Source organism: Ochotona curzoniae, unplaced genomic scaffold (genome assembly GCF_017591425.1).
Source record: "Ochotona curzoniae isolate NIBS_2020 unplaced genomic scaffold, NIBS_Ocur_1.0 scaffold_4701, whole genome shotgun sequence".
NCBI classification, from domain to species: Eukaryota; Metazoa; Chordata; class Mammalia; order Lagomorpha; family Ochotonidae; genus Ochotona; species Ochotona curzoniae.
The window spans coordinates 414818-432260 of NW_024467122.1; the positions used below are offsets into that span (position 1 = coordinate 414818).

Sequence of the window (17443 nt, forward strand, 5' to 3'; positions counted from 1 at the left end):
TTCTCTCTGGCAAAGTGGTGCCATTGTGGCTTCCACATACCCCATGTTCCTGAACATGAACCCTGATGCCCTGGGGTTAGCATGGAAGGCACATTCCATTTTCTGAGCACTGTGCTCATGTCTGTGGGCAGTGGAGATGCAGACCAGCACTAGGTAAAGGATCACGGGCTGGGGACAGCAGGGAGGGAGGAAGAAGCTGGATCGGGAAGGAGCACTGAGTTGAAGCTGATGAGTGAGCTAGGCTTGTGTCACTTCCAACAGCCCCAACAAGCTGCCACTGCAGCTGCCACAGTGCCACGTGGATGTCAGGGCTCCCGAGATGCCAGCCTAGAAATGGTTAGGGCGTGTGTGGCATTCCCTGTGAGGCTTTCGGGCATCCTCCTGGTATCTAGGGCTTTGGAGTCATGGCAGAGCACTCGGCCTCATTGCTGCCCTGCCTCTTCCTGCTAGAGGCCATAGCTGGTGCCTAATGAGTGTGGAAGGCTGGACTGACAGGAAGCCTAGTGCCTTCATTGGCTTGCTGGCACCCTCTGCCCACTCAGCCTCTGTGAGTGGGCCCATGTTCCTGCAGGCAAGCTCAGCAGTCAGGCCTGCTCCTGAACCACTTCAGAACTGACTTGGCTCAGCTCCTGCTGCAACAGCAGGCTCAGGCATGGCAGGCACCCCCAGGAAGTGATCTTCATTTAGAACTGATCAGCTAAGACCTTGGGATGGAGCCCTGGAGCGTCCAGGGGAGAGGCCAGCAGGGCTTCTGCCCCTGCTGTTGCATGGCCTTTCAGCTGCAGCTACAGGTTGCATGCATGCTAACTGCTGTCCACTGGCCTGGCCAGGAGTCCAGGGTGACTGTAGCCTGGTCCCTGATTCACAGGCCCAGGAGGCACAGTTGGCATTGAGCTAAGGACCTGTGTGTGCTGCCTCTGACTGGAGCCTGAATGAGGTGCATGGGAGAGGCCGGGTGCACTGTGAGGGAACTGAGAGAAGGAATGGGGTTTCACCTCAGGAGGCACTCGTGCCTCAGCTGCCCCAGTGGGTAGGAAGTGGCTTGTGCTATAGTGGAGCTGAGAACTGAGCCTGTCTGCATCCCAGCGGATGGTTGACGGGAGAACTGCAGCCAGCTGGTGGGTGGGTTTGTCGGCCTTGGAGAAGAGATCCAAGGATCAGCCATGAAGAGGAGATTGACTAGCCTGGATAGGGCATGCATCTGTTCACTGCTCCTCCAGGGGTGCTGGTTGGGGGTGTGGGGGCAGAGCCTGGGCACCGCCTGTGCTTACAGGCACTCTGTGTGGCAGAGTGGCTGACGATGCCTCTGGGTATTGGGGCTGTAGCGTCACACCTTGCAGGGACTCAGGAGGGTGGGATCCATGCCAGGAGGCCCTTCAGAGGTCTCTGTGGCTGCCCCGTCCCAGCCTTCGGAGGAGGCCCTGAGGCTCTGTGGTGAAATGACCCTTGGAGTTAACAAGGGTCTTGGGCCCCACTCAGGGTAGAGGTGAGGTGGTGTGTTTAGGGGATGGAGAGGCTGGAGTCCCGGTCTCAGCTTACTGATCAGAGCTATCCCCAGAGGCTTGGCCTTCAGCTGAGGTGGCTTCTGCTGGTCTGGGAGCTGAGTTCCTGGGCCAGCACAGGGCCTATGGCCATGGGAGCCCAAGGAGTCAGGATAGAGTACCATGTGCTCATCCATCACAACTGTCGCTGAACACCACGGAATGCCACAGGGCTGCTGGCTTCTGGGAGCCAGCACTCCCGAGCTGAAGCCCACGGGCCCACAGCACCCACCCCACAGACATGCTGAGGCAGCTTCACCACATGCTCATGTGTGCACACAGAGAAACACACACCCAATGCACACATGACCATACACATGTGTACTCACACAACATATTTACATATGTGCACACATGGAGGCACAACCCAATATATACATGCTCATATCATACACATGTGCTGACACAGGTGTGGTGATGGCAAAAGCCAGACCAAACTGGGGTCCCCAGAGGAGAGTGGCTGCCAGGGAAATGCAGTGGCATGTGGAGCACAAAGGGATATGGTACTCCCATGTCTGGCACTGGCCTCTTCTATGAGCCCCAGGTGTGTGCCACTGCTCTGGAGGCAGGCCTGCTGTCATGAGCCTATGCCAACCTGGTGTAAACCCTTGAGGCTGATGCCCTGGAGGCCCCATCTTCATAACTTGGTGGCCACCCAAGGCTGTCCAGGTGCTCCCAGAAGTACACAGGCCCTGGGAATGGGGAGGGCCACTCCTCTTTCCCAATTTCCTGGCCGTGTGACCACCTAGAATGGATTGTGGGTCAGTCAAAGGTGTGGTGGGGTGAATGGCTTTCTGCAGGGAGGCAGAGCTGGGCAAACCCACCAGCTACTTCTCCGTGGCCTGCCCTCACCCAGGGCCTGGCGTGGCTGGGACAGTAACCTGTGGCCCTGCCCTTGCTCCCTGTCATGGTGGGATTAGAGAGCTTAAGGACCAGAGTGGGAGGTGAGGGAGGGTTCTGGTACATGGGGTGAGTCTGTCCCATGGAGTAGACCCACTGCAGACATGCTGGGGGCCTTCAGAGTCAGGCAGGAGCTGTGAAAATGGCCAGGTCAGAGAGGGAAGCCTGACACTGCTGGAGAGGCAGGGAGTGCCCTCAGTGGGCTGCAGTACCTGAGAGACCTGCAATACCAGCAGCCTGTGTAGCTGGGCACACGGGAAGGGCCGGCACGTATGGGAGCCCTGGACAACCCACCAGAGCCATGCACAGTCCTGGGCCTTGGGGCCCTCAAGGCTTAGTCCACGTCCAGGCCACAGCTCCGAGGCCTTGCTGCCTTAAGGATTTTGCTCTTGACTGTGATTGTTGTAGGCCTAAAGGCCCCCAGCAATGATGACCACTTGTAGGATGGACATTTTGGACCCTTTGGAGAAGGCACTGATGTGCTAAAATGCCCGCTGTTTGTGTTCTGTGGAACAGCAGGGCCTCTGTAGGAGTTTTTTTGAGAGCTGGACCTTGGAGTCCCAGATGTCCCCCTACACCTGCCACACTTCCCTCCTGCTGGTGACCCAGGAGGTCTTCCTGTGGCCTGGGCCTGTGCACCCCGCCCCCATGTCCCGACGTCTGGGCCAACCAGCTGGGTGGTAAGGAGAGATTGGTGCCTATTGCTCCCAGGGGATCCATCATTCTGGCATATGGGTCAGACGGCCTCACCACAGGCAGTGCCCAGCAACCCCCAGTGAGCTAAAAATAAGCGCGGCCGGGACCCAGCCACATGCCTGGAGCCACAGCCCAGCCGCCCGGCTGTCCCCACTGCCCTTGTTCTGTCTGTTTCTCCCACTGGGGCTCAGCACAGGGTGGGCTGGCAAGGGCACCTCAGCCCTTCTGGGCATGTGGGGGTATCCACGTGGGCAGGACTGTGTGCTGTTGCCTGGCCCTTTGCTTCCCCTTCCTCCTCTGCTTGACCTGTGGACAGCGGGCACCATCTCTCATGTCCAGGACAGTGTGTAGAAGCTGAGCCTCTGAGCTCAGCCCCTGGGTGCCCAGGGTTCATGTGTGCAGGTAGCTGTAGCCATTCCTGAGGCCCTGCTGTGGGTGAGGGCAGGATTCCAGGAAGTATTTGCCCGGGACTTCCAGGACTGCAATGTGGACAGGAAGGAGGCATGGAATGCCTATATGGAAATCCCAGGGGCTGGGGACACCCATGTGGAACTCCCGGGGAGGGGGACGCCCACATGGAACCCCTGGGGCTGGGGACGCCCACATGGAACCCCGGGGAGGCAGGTGGGAACGCCCACACAGGACCTCTGGGGGTAAGAACCTCCACATGCTGCCCCTTTCTTCTGGAACTCACAGGCCATAAGGTTCTTGCTGCCCTGGCAGTGGGGAGGAGAGTTCCCCAAATAGGGCCCAGACTAGGAGGCGCTGTCCTCCTCTGGCCTCTCCTGGAGCTGAGGGTGGGAGACTGAGGGAAGTGGGGCAGCCCCAGAGCGTGTCCTGGGCCTTCACTGGAGAGGGACCCTCCCTACCCAGTCAGCTCTGTCAGCCTGGCACCACGTCCTGGCGACAACCTGTCAGCCAACACTGTGCCCTTAGCTGCATTATCCCATTGACCCAGCTGAGGTCCCCTCAAGGAAGGGCTCATGGATTCCAGGAAAGCAGGGCACCCTGGAGGCCAGACTGGGGCATGGGAGAGGTGCAACCAGACTCTGAATTTTGTGCCCTGCAGCTGTGGTGACCACCGGGATCCCTCATGGTAGCCATTGGCTCCTATGCTGCCTGCACTGCCACCAGTGTCCCCAGCCGGGGGCACGCGTGGAAAGGCTGGGGCTGCTGGGGTCTGAGGCTCAGCCTGTAGGGTGAGATCAGAAGTCTGGGTGAGGAGGGGCAGCCCCAGCCTGTCCTCCCTGTGTGGGCATTGGGGTCCTTCCTCCCCTCCCTGGGTGGGGTCCTCCCTCCATGGTGTGGGCTCAGCCCCAGGAACTCCACTCTGCACTCTTGTCCTCCACTTCCGGCCCAGGCGCTGAGCCCAGCCAGGGCAGGGGCTGACCTGCTGCCCCGTGTCCCCGCAGATGTCCAGCACATCAAGAGGAGGGACATTGTGCTGAAGCGGGAACTGGGCGAGGGCGCCTTCGGCAAGGTTTTCCTGGCCGAGTGCTACAACCTCAGCCCCACCAAGGACAAGATGCTGGTAGCAGTGAAGGTGAGCCCTGGTGTGGGTGGGGCTCGGGCAGGAGGGGCACTCCAACAGTGTGAGCATGCCCGACCTGGTGGTTACCACATGCCCAGCTTCCCACACTGGTTTGGACCCTCGGGGATTCTGTTCACTCATGGTGCCCTTGGCTGCCGCCCACAGATGGTCCAGTGCTTCCCACAACCACCTGCTAGGGGGACCCGGAACCTTCTAGAGGTCAGAGGCTCCACCCTCTGTCCCCATCTCCTGCGCAGACTTTTGGGACAGGAGTAGGTTCAGCATGAACCATTCCCTCAGGCAGCCTCTTAGGGTGCCCAGGGAGCTGAGACGACTGGGGCCACTGGCCAGTGCTGGCTGTGCCTTCCTGCAGACATCTGTCAGAGGGGACGGGCCTGGTGACCCTGGCATCCCCTGATGGGAAGAAGGGCTGGGTGTACCACTCTAGCAGTGAGGGCCACTGCTCCTGCCCTCCCAGGCCCTGAAGGACCCCACACTGGCTGCCCGGAAGGACTTCCAGCGGGAGGCAGAGCTGCTCACCAACTTGCAGCACGAGCACATCGTCAAGTTCTATGGTGTCTGTGGCGATGGTGACCCGCTCATCATGGTCTTCGAGTACATGAAGCATGGTGACCTGAACAAGTTTCTCAGGTGAGTTGGGTAGGCCCAGGACGTCCAGGACAAAGCTGGCTCTGGTGAAACTTGAAGGTTCCCCTGCATCTCCCACTAAGAAATGAGGCCACCCCAGGAGCTCCAAGGGCCTGTAAGGAGGCGTGCAGCCCCAGGGCCCAGGACGTTCTGCACATGCAGTAAGGATATCATTGCTGTGGGGTCCTCAGAGTTCTGGTGGGAATCCAGGTATGTCCCCCAAATCAGGCACCCTGCTTTGGGTTCAAGGGCTCATTCTGTCCTCTGCCTAACCCAGATGCCTCCGGTAGGTTGGAGAGGACTGCTGGGCAATTAGGCCTCCAGCTAACCCATATGAGAGGAAGCAGGTGGGGTGAGATTGAGGAGGCAGCCAGGGGGATGAGAGGGGAGACCAGCTAAGAGGGGACATGAAGCAGAGCAGAACCAAAAACCAAGGGTGGATAGCAGGGTCAGTGTGGACGCTCCTGCTGCACAGGGTCAGTGTGGACGCTCCTGCTGCACAGGGTCAATGTGGATGCTCCTGCTGCACGGGGTCAGTGTGGACGCTCCTGCTGTACAAGGTCAGTGTGGACACTCCTGAGGCTCAGGGTCAGTGTGGACGCTCCTGAGGCTCAGGGTCAGTGTGGACACTCCTGCTGCACAGGGTCAGTGTGGACACTCCTGCAGCTCAGGGTCAGTGTGGACACTCCTGCAGCATGGGGTCAGTGTGGACACTCCTGCTGCACAGGGTCAGTGTGGACACTCCTGCAGCACAGGGTCAGTGTGGACACTCCTGAGGCTCAGGGTCAGTGTGGACGCTCCTGCGCACAGGGTCAGTGAGGATGCTCCTGCTGCACAGGGTCAGTGTGGACGCTCCTCCAGCACGGGGTCAGTGTGGACGCTCCTGAGGCTCAGGGTCAGTGTGGACGCTCCTGCTGCACAAGGTCAGTGTGGACACTCCTGAGGCTCAGGGTCAGTGTGGACGCTCCTGCAGCACAAGGTCAGTGTGGACACTCCTGCAGCACGGGGTCAGTGTGGACACTCCTGCAGCACAGGGTCAGTGTGGACACTCCTGCAGCACAGGGTCAGTGTGGACGCTCCTGCTGCACAAGGTCAGTGTGGACGCTCCTGCACAGGGTCAGTGTGGACGCTCCTGCTGCACAAGGTCAGTGTGGACACTCCTGCAGCACGGGGTCAGTGTGGACACTCCTGCAGCACGGGGTCAGTGTGGACGCTCCTGCACAGGGTCAGTGTGGACGCTCCTGCAGCACAGGGTCAGTGTGGATGCCTCTCCAGCACAGGGTCAGTGTGGACGCTCCTGCAGCTCAGGGTCAGTGTGGACACTCCTGCAGCACAGGGTCAGTGTGGACGCTCCTGCAGCTCAGGGTCAGTGTGGACGCTCCTGCAGCACAGGGTCAGTGTGGACACTCCTGCTGCACAGGGTCAGTGTGGACGCTCCTGCAGCATGGGGTCAGTGTAGATGCCTCTCCAGCACAGGGTGAGGGTGGACGTTCCTGAAGCATGGGGTCAGTGTGGACGCTCCTGCAACATTCTCCACAACTCTGCTCCTGGTTTTGCCTCTTCAGCTGGTGCTGTCAGGTGGACTGATGGGTTCCCAGTAGCTGATTGAGGGGCTTGTGTATTTCCCTCCTCTTTGCGAGCTCCTGCAACAGGTGTGCATCCACTTGCGCTGGTGAATGTGATGTTTACCGATCACTTTCAGTGGACACTGAAGCACCTGTTTCCTCAGGCTGCTCTTCCTGGAACCTCTTGGGAAAGGAAGGAAGGCCTGGCCCTGTCTGCTCCCAGGGTTCCTGGAGCACTGAGAGGCCCATCAGCAACTCAACTGCTAGGGTGCCAAATTGAGGGCTTGGTCTTGGATGGGGGGGGGGTTCTCCAGGTCTGTGTGCCTGTGCTGTCAGGAACTTAGCTCATCCCCGAGCATGGAGCATGGACTCCCGTGTCCACTGCTGACCACCTGAAACTGGTGGGAAATGCACACGAGTGAGTTCCGCCCATCATTCAGTTTGCTGGGGTGGGGCTGGACCTACTGCACAGGTCCTAGGGAGTGATCCTTCCTGCCCTCCTGCTGACCCCAAGGCTGTTGACCTGGTGACTCTGCCCATGTCACAGCATGGAGGAGGAGGATCAGTGTTGCCACCGCCCTCTCTCTGGGAGATCTGGCCTGTGCCAGGTGAGGTTCATGTGGCCACCTGGTTGTTGTGTTATCCTGCTGGGGTCTGGGCTGCAGTTTTGCCCTCTTTTAGTCATTTCAGGTGGATTCACCTGGCTTGTGTCCGTCTCATGGGGCCCTCCAAAAGGACATGGCAGGGCCCACAGTCCTTCCCCCAGAGTGGCTAAACCTCTGTCCTGCTCCTTCCCTGTCCCCTCGAAGGGCCCATGGTCCGGACGCGATGATCCTCGTGGATGGGCAGCCGCGCCAGGCCAAGGGTGAGCTAGGGCTCTCGCAGATGCTGCACATCGCCAGCCAGATCGCCTCCGGCATGGTGTACCTGGCCTCGCAGCACTTTGTGCACCGTGACCTGGCCACGAGGAACTGCCTGGTGGGGGCCAACCTGCTGGTGAAGATTGGTGACTTTGGCATGTCTCGGGACGTATATAGTACAGACTACTACAGGGTAAGTGGCCTTCCAGCCATATGACTGGATTATGGGATGAGTGCCTTGCTTGTCTGTCATTGTCCATGGACCCTGCCCCTTGGTGCACACGATGCACACGCTTGCCCGAGCATGCATTTGGCAGCTCTCAGCCACCCCCATCCTAACATGTAACATGTGTGTTTACTATTCTGTTGGGGGCCCTACCCCTTTCTGCACACGCATTTAACTGGGCTGTCTCTGAGCATTGTCCTCTCATCCACATTGTGTGCTAACTCTTCATGCAGACAGGTGCACGCTGGACCGGCCCAGTAAAGGATGACATCCTAGTGTCTCCCAGCCCAGTTCCCATTCAGACCCACCAATGATGCTTTCTCTCTCATATGATCTCTTGGCCAAAGGGAGGCCCCAGATATGAGTCACATAGCAGGTGCTAGTGCAAGGAGAAAATGGGGAGAGGTAGAGAAGGCATGATCACACAGGAGAGGAGAGGCGTGGCCAGAGCCAGTGCAGGTGTGGTTAGAGCCCTCATTGCAGGGGCAGGTGTGGTCAGAGCCGCTGTGATAGCCACTGTGGTCAGAGCCCCCGTGGCAGGGCAGGTTTGGCCAGAGCCCCGAAGCAGAGGTAGGTGTGGCCAGAGCCCCCGTGGCAGGGCAAGTGTGGTCAGAGCCCCCGTGGCAGGGCAGGTGTGGTACAGTGTCTCAGGCTGGAAGCAGAGGGAAAGGGCAGGCCAGCAGGTGTCTACAGCCCAGTGGGTGTGGACAGTCCAGTAGCTGTGGACAGCCCAGCAGGTGTGGACAGCTCAGCAGTTGTAGGGAAGGTAGGCTCAAGACAGGTCTGTGTGCTGCCTCCTCATGGAGCAGATCTACTGACTTGGGGACCACTAGGTTCTTCTGCCCTGTAGCTAAGCATAAGAAAGGGCATGACCCCTCCTCCTGCATGGACGGCTCTGGGGAGGCTGTGGTTCTGGGTCCCCTAGGCCTGGGGTGAAAAGTTCAGCCCAAGTGCTGCTGCTGAGGGTTGAATGCAGCCATGGTGCCCGCAGGAGGGCTGTGAGGCTGTGGGATTCCATCAGGCATGGTGCCTGCAGGAGGGCCAGGAGGTGGTGACTCCAGGTTTGGTTTTGGGGCTGAGTCTGGCTCCTAGTAGCTGTATAGGGTGGGACATGGGGCAGGCATGCATTCCGTCAGCATACTGTGAGATAATGTGTATGCCCCATAGGACCCTGTCCCCAGCTGCCAGATTAGGGGAGATGTCACACCTGCTGGGCTGTCCACAACTACTGAGCTCCCTGCTCACAGGCCTCAGCACTGGCCCGGGATGGGTCCAGCCTGGGACTCACCCTGGAAACCATTGGTTTTGACTCACAAGCCTCAAACTCTTCTTTCTTGAAAGAATCACACAGAACTTCATACCCTGGCACAGTGTAAGTTGCCTCTTAGCTAGTTGCAAATGATGCCATTCCCAGAATATTGTAAATATTGACATTCGTGTTATGCATTAAATGAACTTTAAATGCCAGAACCATTCTGCATGCGTGTGCCCATTAGACAGGCGAGCACATCTTCAGCGAGCACTCTCCAGGCAGTTCCGCTCTGCTTCGTTGTCTCACTAGGTTTTATTATCTGTCATATACTTGATGCATGAAAGCCTTTTACGTCCTGCCATCTGGATTTGCAGTGACAAATGTGTGCGATGGTTGGAAGTCAGGTGTTGATTTCCAGTGACCGTCATCCCCACGGAGGAGGGGTTTAGGCTATATACTGTCAGGAAGAGTGGGAGCCATGCGGGTGGGCGCCAGACCACATGTAACACCAGGGAATGCCCCACGGATTGTGGGGACAGGGGGAGATGCAGGCACAAGTTTCAAGTCACCGTGGGAGTCAAGTGATGACCACAGATGGAGCTGCTCACTGGAACTCAGGCTGCTGGGGACACAGCCTCAGCCCCTAGGCATCCATTTTCCCAGAAGGGGAGGGGCTGATGGCCCCACCCTGCATGGCTGCAAACACAGGAACCCAGAGGCCTGGTCACCTCACAGACAGATGGGAGATGGATGCTCTGTGTCCCACAGTCACCTCCTAGAGGGTCTAGCCCCAGTGTGCACTGTGTGCCCATGTCCTTCCTGGTAAGCCTTGTGCCTATGGCAGATCAGACTCCCTCTGGATGCTCGGCCAGCCTGTGCTCTCAGTAGGGCACACTGCCCTGCTGCTGGAACCGGTGCAGGAAGCTGTTCTGCCATGATTGCTGCAGGACATGATCTCCTGTTCGCCACTGCAGTTGCCTGAGCCTGTGTCGGTCAATTCACTCGTGTGACCCTGACGTGTATCGGCCCTAGACACCACGCACAGAGAACTGGTGGTTTATGTTACTGGTCTGGGCACTTCCTGAAGCATATGTGATCAGAGAAGTGGATTCCGCCAGTGGCCATTCACTGTCTCTTGGTGCCCTCGGCTGTTTGTGGTGGTGATCGCTCACTGTCCTAGGGCAGCTGTGACATGTATGTGGTGCTGTGTGTGCCAGTCTAGGGGTGCACTTGCCTGGGAGGGCAGAGGTGCTGATGGATTTTACAGTGATGCTCTCCCCTTGATACATCCTGCCTGCATTTGACAAGAAGGCCCAGGCCCCTTCTGACTCCTCTAACCTTGTCCTAGATTCCTGGAAGGGAAGTGCTGGGCTCAGTATCAGCCAGTCCTTGTAGTTCCCGCCTCAGACCCCTCGACCCTGGGTCTGGTCCATTTTCTGATTGTCCCCAAAGGATGCCCATGGCAGTTTCCTTTCTGTCCTAGCACCATCTCTCATGCACCTGCAGCTGTTTGCGGCTATGCTGGGTCCATGTGCACCCCTGCGTGCGTCCACCTCAACTCCCATGCTAACCCCATATCTGTGTGTTCATGTGATTGCTCTATGTCCACCTGTACCCCTGACCCTACTGTGTGTCCACAGCTGTGTGTCCACCTGACCCTCCTCTCTTACCTAACACTGTGTCACTGTTCCCTCCCTCACCTGTCCCTGTGTCACCCTCCCTCCTCCCTCACCTGTCCCTGTGTCACCCTCCCCCCTCCCTCACCTGTCCCTGTGTCACCCTCCCCCTCCCTCACCTGTCCCTGTGTCCCCCTCTCCCCTCCCTCACCTGTCCCTGTGTCACTGACCCCTCCTCACCTGTCCCTGTGTCACTGTCCCCCTCCCTCACCTGTCCCTGTGTCACCCTCCCCCCTCACCTGTCCCCGTATCCCCCTCCCCCTCCCTCACCTGTCCCTGTGTCACCCTCCGCCCCTCCCTCACCTGTCCCTGTGTCACCCTCCCCTCCCTCACCTGTCCCTGTGTCACTGTCCCCCCCCCTCACCTGTCCCTGTGTCACCCTCCTCCCTCCCTCACCTGTCCCTGTGTCACCCTCCCCTCCTCCCTCACCTGTCCCTGTGTCCCCCTCCCCCCTCCCTCACCTGTCCCTGTGTCACTGTCCCCCTCCCCCCTCCCTCACCTGTCCCTGTGTCACCCTCCCCCTCCCTCACCTGTCCCTGTGTCACTGTCCCCCTCCCTCACCTGTCCCTGTGTCCCCCTCCCCCCTCACCTGTCCCCGTATCCCCCTCCCCCCTCCCTCACCTGTCCCTGTGTCACCCTCCGCCCCTCCCTCACCTGTCCCTGTGTCACCCTCCCCTCCCTCACCTGTCCCTGTGTCACTGTCCCCCCCCTCACCTGTCCCTGTGTCACCCTCCGCCCCTCCCTCACCTGTCCCTGTGTCACCCTCCCCTCCTCCCTCACCTGTCCCTGTGTCACCCTCCCCCCTCCCTCACCTGTCCCTGTGTCACTGTCACCCTCCCCACTCCCTCACCTGTCCCTGTGTCACCCTCCCTCCTCCCTCACCTGTCCCTGTGTCACCCTCCTCCCTCCCTCACCTGTCCCTGTGTCACCCTCCCCCCTCCCTCACCTGTCCCTGTGTCACCCTCCCCTCCCTCACCTGTCCCTGTGTCACTGTCCCCCTCCCTCACCTGTCCCTGTGTCCCCCTCCCCCCTCCCTCACCTGTCCCTGTGTCACCCTCCCTCCCTCACCTGTCCCTGTGTCACCCTCCCCCCTCCCTCACCTGTCCCTGTGTCACCCTCCCCTCCCTCACCTGTCCCTGTGTCACTGTCCCCCTCCCTCACCTGTCCCTGTGTCACCCTCCCCTCCCTCACCTGTCCCTGTGTCCCCCTCCCCCTCCCTCACCTGTCCCTGTGTCACCCTCCCCCCTCCCTCACCTGTCCCTGTGTCACCCTCCCCTCCCTCACCTGTCCCTGTGTCACCCTCCCCCCTCCCTCACCTGTCCCTGTGTCACCCTCCCTCCTCCCTACCTGTCTCTGGCCGCATTGCTCTCATCCTTCCCCCAGGATGCTGTGTGCTGCTGTGTGATGTGGGTGTATCCTCTGCTGCTGCGTTGACTGCAGCTGTGTGTTTGTGCTTACTCGCCCATTTCCATGAGGCAGCTTTGGGATTGTAAGTAGCTGGCGTTGGGATCATGTCTTTGGGAAGGCCTCTTTCCCCTGAGGCTCTGCAAGTGCTTTTCTAGGCTTTCTGCTAATACAATTATTATTTTGTTTTTATGTTTAGCTCTTTAATCCATCTGGGAATGATTTTTGTATATGGTGTGAGGTAGGTATCCAAGAGGCTTTTTTTTGGTTATTAGTTTGTTGTCACACTGCTCGGTTACTAACTCCTTGTCTTTTATACTAACTCCCAGTATTTACATGTGACTCTGCCGCAGGGCCGGGTGCTCGCTGGGTGATTATGTTGCTGCTGGGCAGAGTGAACCCCAGTGACTTAGCCTCAGTGTTACTTCACCGGGCGCACTCAGGGCTCATCCTGCTATTGGGTTTTCATGGAGGTTGTGTTGAACAAGTAGATGGATGTGAGGGATGCATTAGGAGTTCCTGACCTGCAGGCTTTGTTTCCTTGGAAATGGCATTTATTTTGCATTCCAGACATTTAGATGTTTTCTTCAGATATAATAGACATGTGTATATATAAAATATAGATATATTGTATTTTCTAGCACTTTAATCAAAATCTAGTCTTCATTTCACACCAACACTTATGTCCATAAGTTGTAAGCATTTGAGTCACTGTTGCATGAGGGTTCCATGTCCTTGAGCTGGCATGGCCGTGTGTGTGGGGACACATGTTGGGCACCAGCAGGCTTGAACTGTTCACATGGGAGGATGGTGGGCCTAAGGGGGGCGCACTCAGGGCACCGGTGGGCTCAGGCTGTTGTCACAGCAGGATGGTGGGCCTAAGGGGACCGCACACAGGGTAACAGCAGCCTCAGACTGTCGTCACTGCAGGATGGTGGGCCTAAGGGGACCGCACACAGGGTAACAGCAGCCTCAGACTGTCGTCACTGCAGGATGGTGGGCCTAAGGGGACCGCACACAGGGTACCAGCAGCCTCAGACTGTCATCACAGCAGGATGGTGGGCCTAAGGGGGCCGCACACAGGGTACCAGCAGCCTCAGACTGTCATCACTGCAGGATGGTGGGCCTAAGGGGACCGCACACAGGGTACCAGCAGCCTCAGACTGTCGTCACAGCAGGATGGTGGGCCTAAGGGGGCCGCACACAGGGTACCAGCAGGTTCAGACTGTCCTCACAGGTGAATAGTGGGCCTAAGGGGGCCGCACACAGGGCACCAGCAAATTCTGGCTGTCCTCACAGGTGAATGGTGGGAGTGTTCTCCGAATGTTGCAAAGGTCCCACCCTCAGCGAGTCAGACTCGGCTTTCACTTCCCCAGGTAGCAGTGTCTTTTCTGATTTTAGGTGTTTTATAAGGTATATTTCACGCAGTGTAGACCATACATCTAGTCTGAAATAATGTGGGTCGCACATCTCTGTGCCCCTGGACCTGATGGCCTGTGCTAAATGTGATGATGTCATCTAGGCCTTGCACTCACACCGAGGGGTTTGGGTAAGACCTTTATAGTTTTTCTTTGGAGTAACACAAGTGGCCCCTCAGTGAGCTTCCCAAGAGTCTGGTCTCACATGCTCATGTAGGTTTCTGTGCAGTTTAACATGCTTATGGGTTGATGTTCTTGATTTACTGCACTTTCGTCACTGGCCTGATTCCCATATACCTGGGCTACCTCTGAGGGCTGCTGGCCCCAACCCAGCCCATCTATCCTGACCCTGACCCTCTGGGAACTACTGGCCCTGACCCACCCATCTCTCCAGACCCTGACCCTCTAGGGACTGCTGGCCCCAATCCACTTGTCCCTCCTGACCCTGACCCTATGGGACTGCTGCCCCCGACCTGGCCCATCTCTCCTGATCCTGACCCTATGGGACTGCTGGCCCTGACTCTCTTGACCCTGACCCTCTGGGGACTGCTGGCCCCAACCTGGCCCGTCTCTCCTGACCCTGACCTTAAGGGACTGCGGGCCCCGACCTGCCTGTCTCTCCTGACCCTGACCTTAAGGGACTGCTGGCACCGACCTGGCCCATCTCTCCTGACCCTAAGGGACTGCTGGCCCCGACCTGGCCCATCTCTCCTGACCCTGACCCTAAGGGACTGCTGGCCCCGACCTGGCCCGTCTCTCCTAACCCTGACCCTAAGGGACTGCTGGCCCCGACCTGGCCCGTCTCTCCTGACCCTGACCCTGACCCTAAGGGACTGCTGGCCCCGACCTGGCCCGTCTCTCCTGACCCTATGGTGGCTGCTGGCACCGACCTGGCCCATCTCTCCTGACCCTAAGGGACTGCGGGCCCCGACCTGCCCGTCTCTCCTGACCCTGACCCTAAGGGACTGCGGGTCCCACCTGCCAGTCTCTCCTGACCCTATGGCGGCTGCTGGCCCCGACCTGGCCCGTCTCTCCCTTTCTTGTGCAGCTTGGCTCAGTTTTATGCCCATTGTGCTCTGTCACATTCTTTCTTATTCTTTATATTTGCTTTGAAATTCTCAGTTACATTTGATCTGAATCCCTATGACGTTTGACACAATGCTTAAGTATTGATTCACCCTATATGATTTAAACCGCAGTTCACTGTGTGCCCGAGTAGGAATTTATTCATTACTACAGAATTTAATCTTGTTTATTCTTGTTTAATAATCTTGTTTATTCTTGTTTTATCTTGTTTATTCTTTCTCAGTTGGCTTCTTTTTCGTTGGCTGTAGAATCTTAAAAATATTCTTTTGCTAATTTTTTGCATCAACTGATGTTAATGCAGAAAATGTTTCTCAATTTGAGGGGGGGATTATTTTTTCTCCTGAGTTTGAGATCTTTGGGGCTGAACTAATGATTCTGATGTGAGAATTTTTCAGGAAGCTGTGGTAGCAGTGTGTGCCCTGTGACCATTTGCAGTACAGGCACACATGGTCCTGATACTCGTGAAAAGCATAGAAACTCTTCCCTGTGCTTTTCAAATGTCTTTTATCAGTGTCTTCTTGAGCCTACAGTCTGCAGAGGGTTTGGCTTCCCAGCTGACTGTCCTTTGTCACATTCATTTGATGTAACTGGTGCTTCCTCTATGTTCATGTGTGTCCCCTCTATACACATACCAACTTCATGAATTGTTGTGGCCATACTTGGAAGACATTTCCAACACTACATGTGACATTATGTATGAGATGAGGGGCATCAGCAACCCCCAGCCCTAGGCATTCTGAGCTCCCATTCAGTGTGAGACAAGTCCTCACACACTGAGAGACAAGGAGAAGGACATGGCAGTCTGCGTGGATGCTAGCTGTAATTCAGGTCCCCTGTGGAGTACAGCCACCTGATAGCCTGCTCTGGGAGGCAGAAGTTGTGGCTCGCAGGCTTGGCTTCCTACTGCACATGGTGCAGCCTGTAGAGTGCGTTTAGACCGCCAGCTAATGTCAGAGCCAACACAGGCTGCTATATGTGTGTCTAAGGTGGGTGGGTCTTCTCTCATTCTGCCTCTCTGTCTCTGCAATGAAGTAAGGTGGAAAGAACCGATGTCAAAGATGTCACAGCTGCACCTGCACACACATGCTCCTCTCACTGTGCACACATGCTCCTCTCACTGTGCACACACATGCTCCTCTCACTGTGCACACACATGCTCCTCTCACTGTGCACACATGCTCCTCTCACTGTGCACACATGCACCTGTCACTGTGCACACATGCTCCTCTCACTGTGCACACACATGCTCCTCTCACTGTGCACACATGCTCCTCTCACTGTGCACACACATGCTCCTCTCACTGTGCACACACATGCTCCTCTCACTGTGCACACACATGCTCCTCTCACTGTGCACACATGCTCCTCTCACTGTGCACACACATGCTCCTCTCACTGTGCACACATGCTCCTCTCACTGTGCACACATGCTCCTCTCACTGTGCACACATGCTCCTCTCACTGTGCACACACATGCTCCTCTCACTGTGCACACACATGCTCCTCTCACTGTGCACACACATGCTCGAATCAGAGTGCACACACATGCTCCTCTCACTGTGCACACATGCTCCTCTCACTGTGCACACACATGCTCCTCTCACTGTGCACACATGCACCTCTCACTGTGCACACATGCTCCTGTCACTGTGCACACACATGCTCCTCTCACTGTGCACACATGCTCCTCTCACTGTGCACACATGCTCCTCTCACTGTGCACACATGCTCCTCTCACTGTGCACACATGCTCCTCTCACTGTGCACACATGCTCCTCTCACTGTGCACACACATGCTCCTCTCACTGTGCACACATGCTCGAATCACTGTGCACACATGCTCCTCTCACTGTGCACACACATGCTCCTCTCACTGTGCACACACATGCTCCTCTCACTGTGCACACATGCTCCTCTCACTGTGCACACATGCTCCTCTCACTGTGCACACATGCTCCTCTCACTGTGCACACATGCTCCTCTCACTGTGCACACATGCTCCTCTCACTGTGCACACACATGCTCCTCTCACTGTGCACACACATGCTCCTCTCACTGTGCACACATGCTCCTCTCACTGTGCACATACATGCTCCTCTCACTGTGCACACATGCTCCTCTCACTGTGCACACACATGCTCCTCTCACTGTGCACACACATGCTCCTCTCACTGTGCACACACATGCTCCTCTCACTGTGCACACACATGCTCCTCTCACTGTGCACACATGCTCCTCTCACTGTGCACACATGCTCCTCTCACTGTGCACACACATGCTCCTCTCACTGTGCACACATGCTCCTCAAACTGCGCACACATGCTCGTCTCACTGTGCACACATGCTCCTCTCACTGTGCACACATGCTCCTGTCACTGTGTACACACATGCTCCTGTCACTGTGCACACACATGCTCCTCTCACTGCGCACACACATGCTTGAATCACTGTGCACACATGCTCCTCTCACTGTGCACACATGCTCCTCTCACTGTGCACACACATGCTCCTCTCACTGTGCACACATGCTCCTCTCACTGTGCACACACATGCTCCTCTCACTGTGCACACACATGCTCCTCTCACTGTGCACACATGCTCCTCTCACTGTGCACACATGCTCCTCTCACTGTGCACACA

At 57.3% G+C, this 17443-nt stretch overlaps 1 protein-coding gene across 4 annotated transcripts in view; it reads left to right on the top strand.

Moving 5' to 3' along the window:
* The window catches only part of NTRK3 (neurotrophic receptor tyrosine kinase 3), a 196773-nt gene that overhangs the window by 173554 nt on the left and 5776 nt on the right, over positions 1–17443 (top strand). For 2 of the 4 annotated variants that reach the window (XM_040969387.1, XM_040969390.1), the window contains exons 13-16: positions 4550–4680; positions 5147–5319; positions 7691–7934; positions 12499–12540. In XM_040969387.1, the coding sequence (XP_040825321.1) occupies positions 4550–4680; positions 5147–5319; positions 7691–7934; positions 12499–12540 (590 nt within the window). The remainder of the gene's footprint in view (positions 1–4549; positions 4681–5146; positions 5320–7690; positions 7935–12498; positions 12541–17443) is intronic. The other 2 variants (XM_040969388.1, XM_040969389.1) reach the window with 1 other exon arrangement.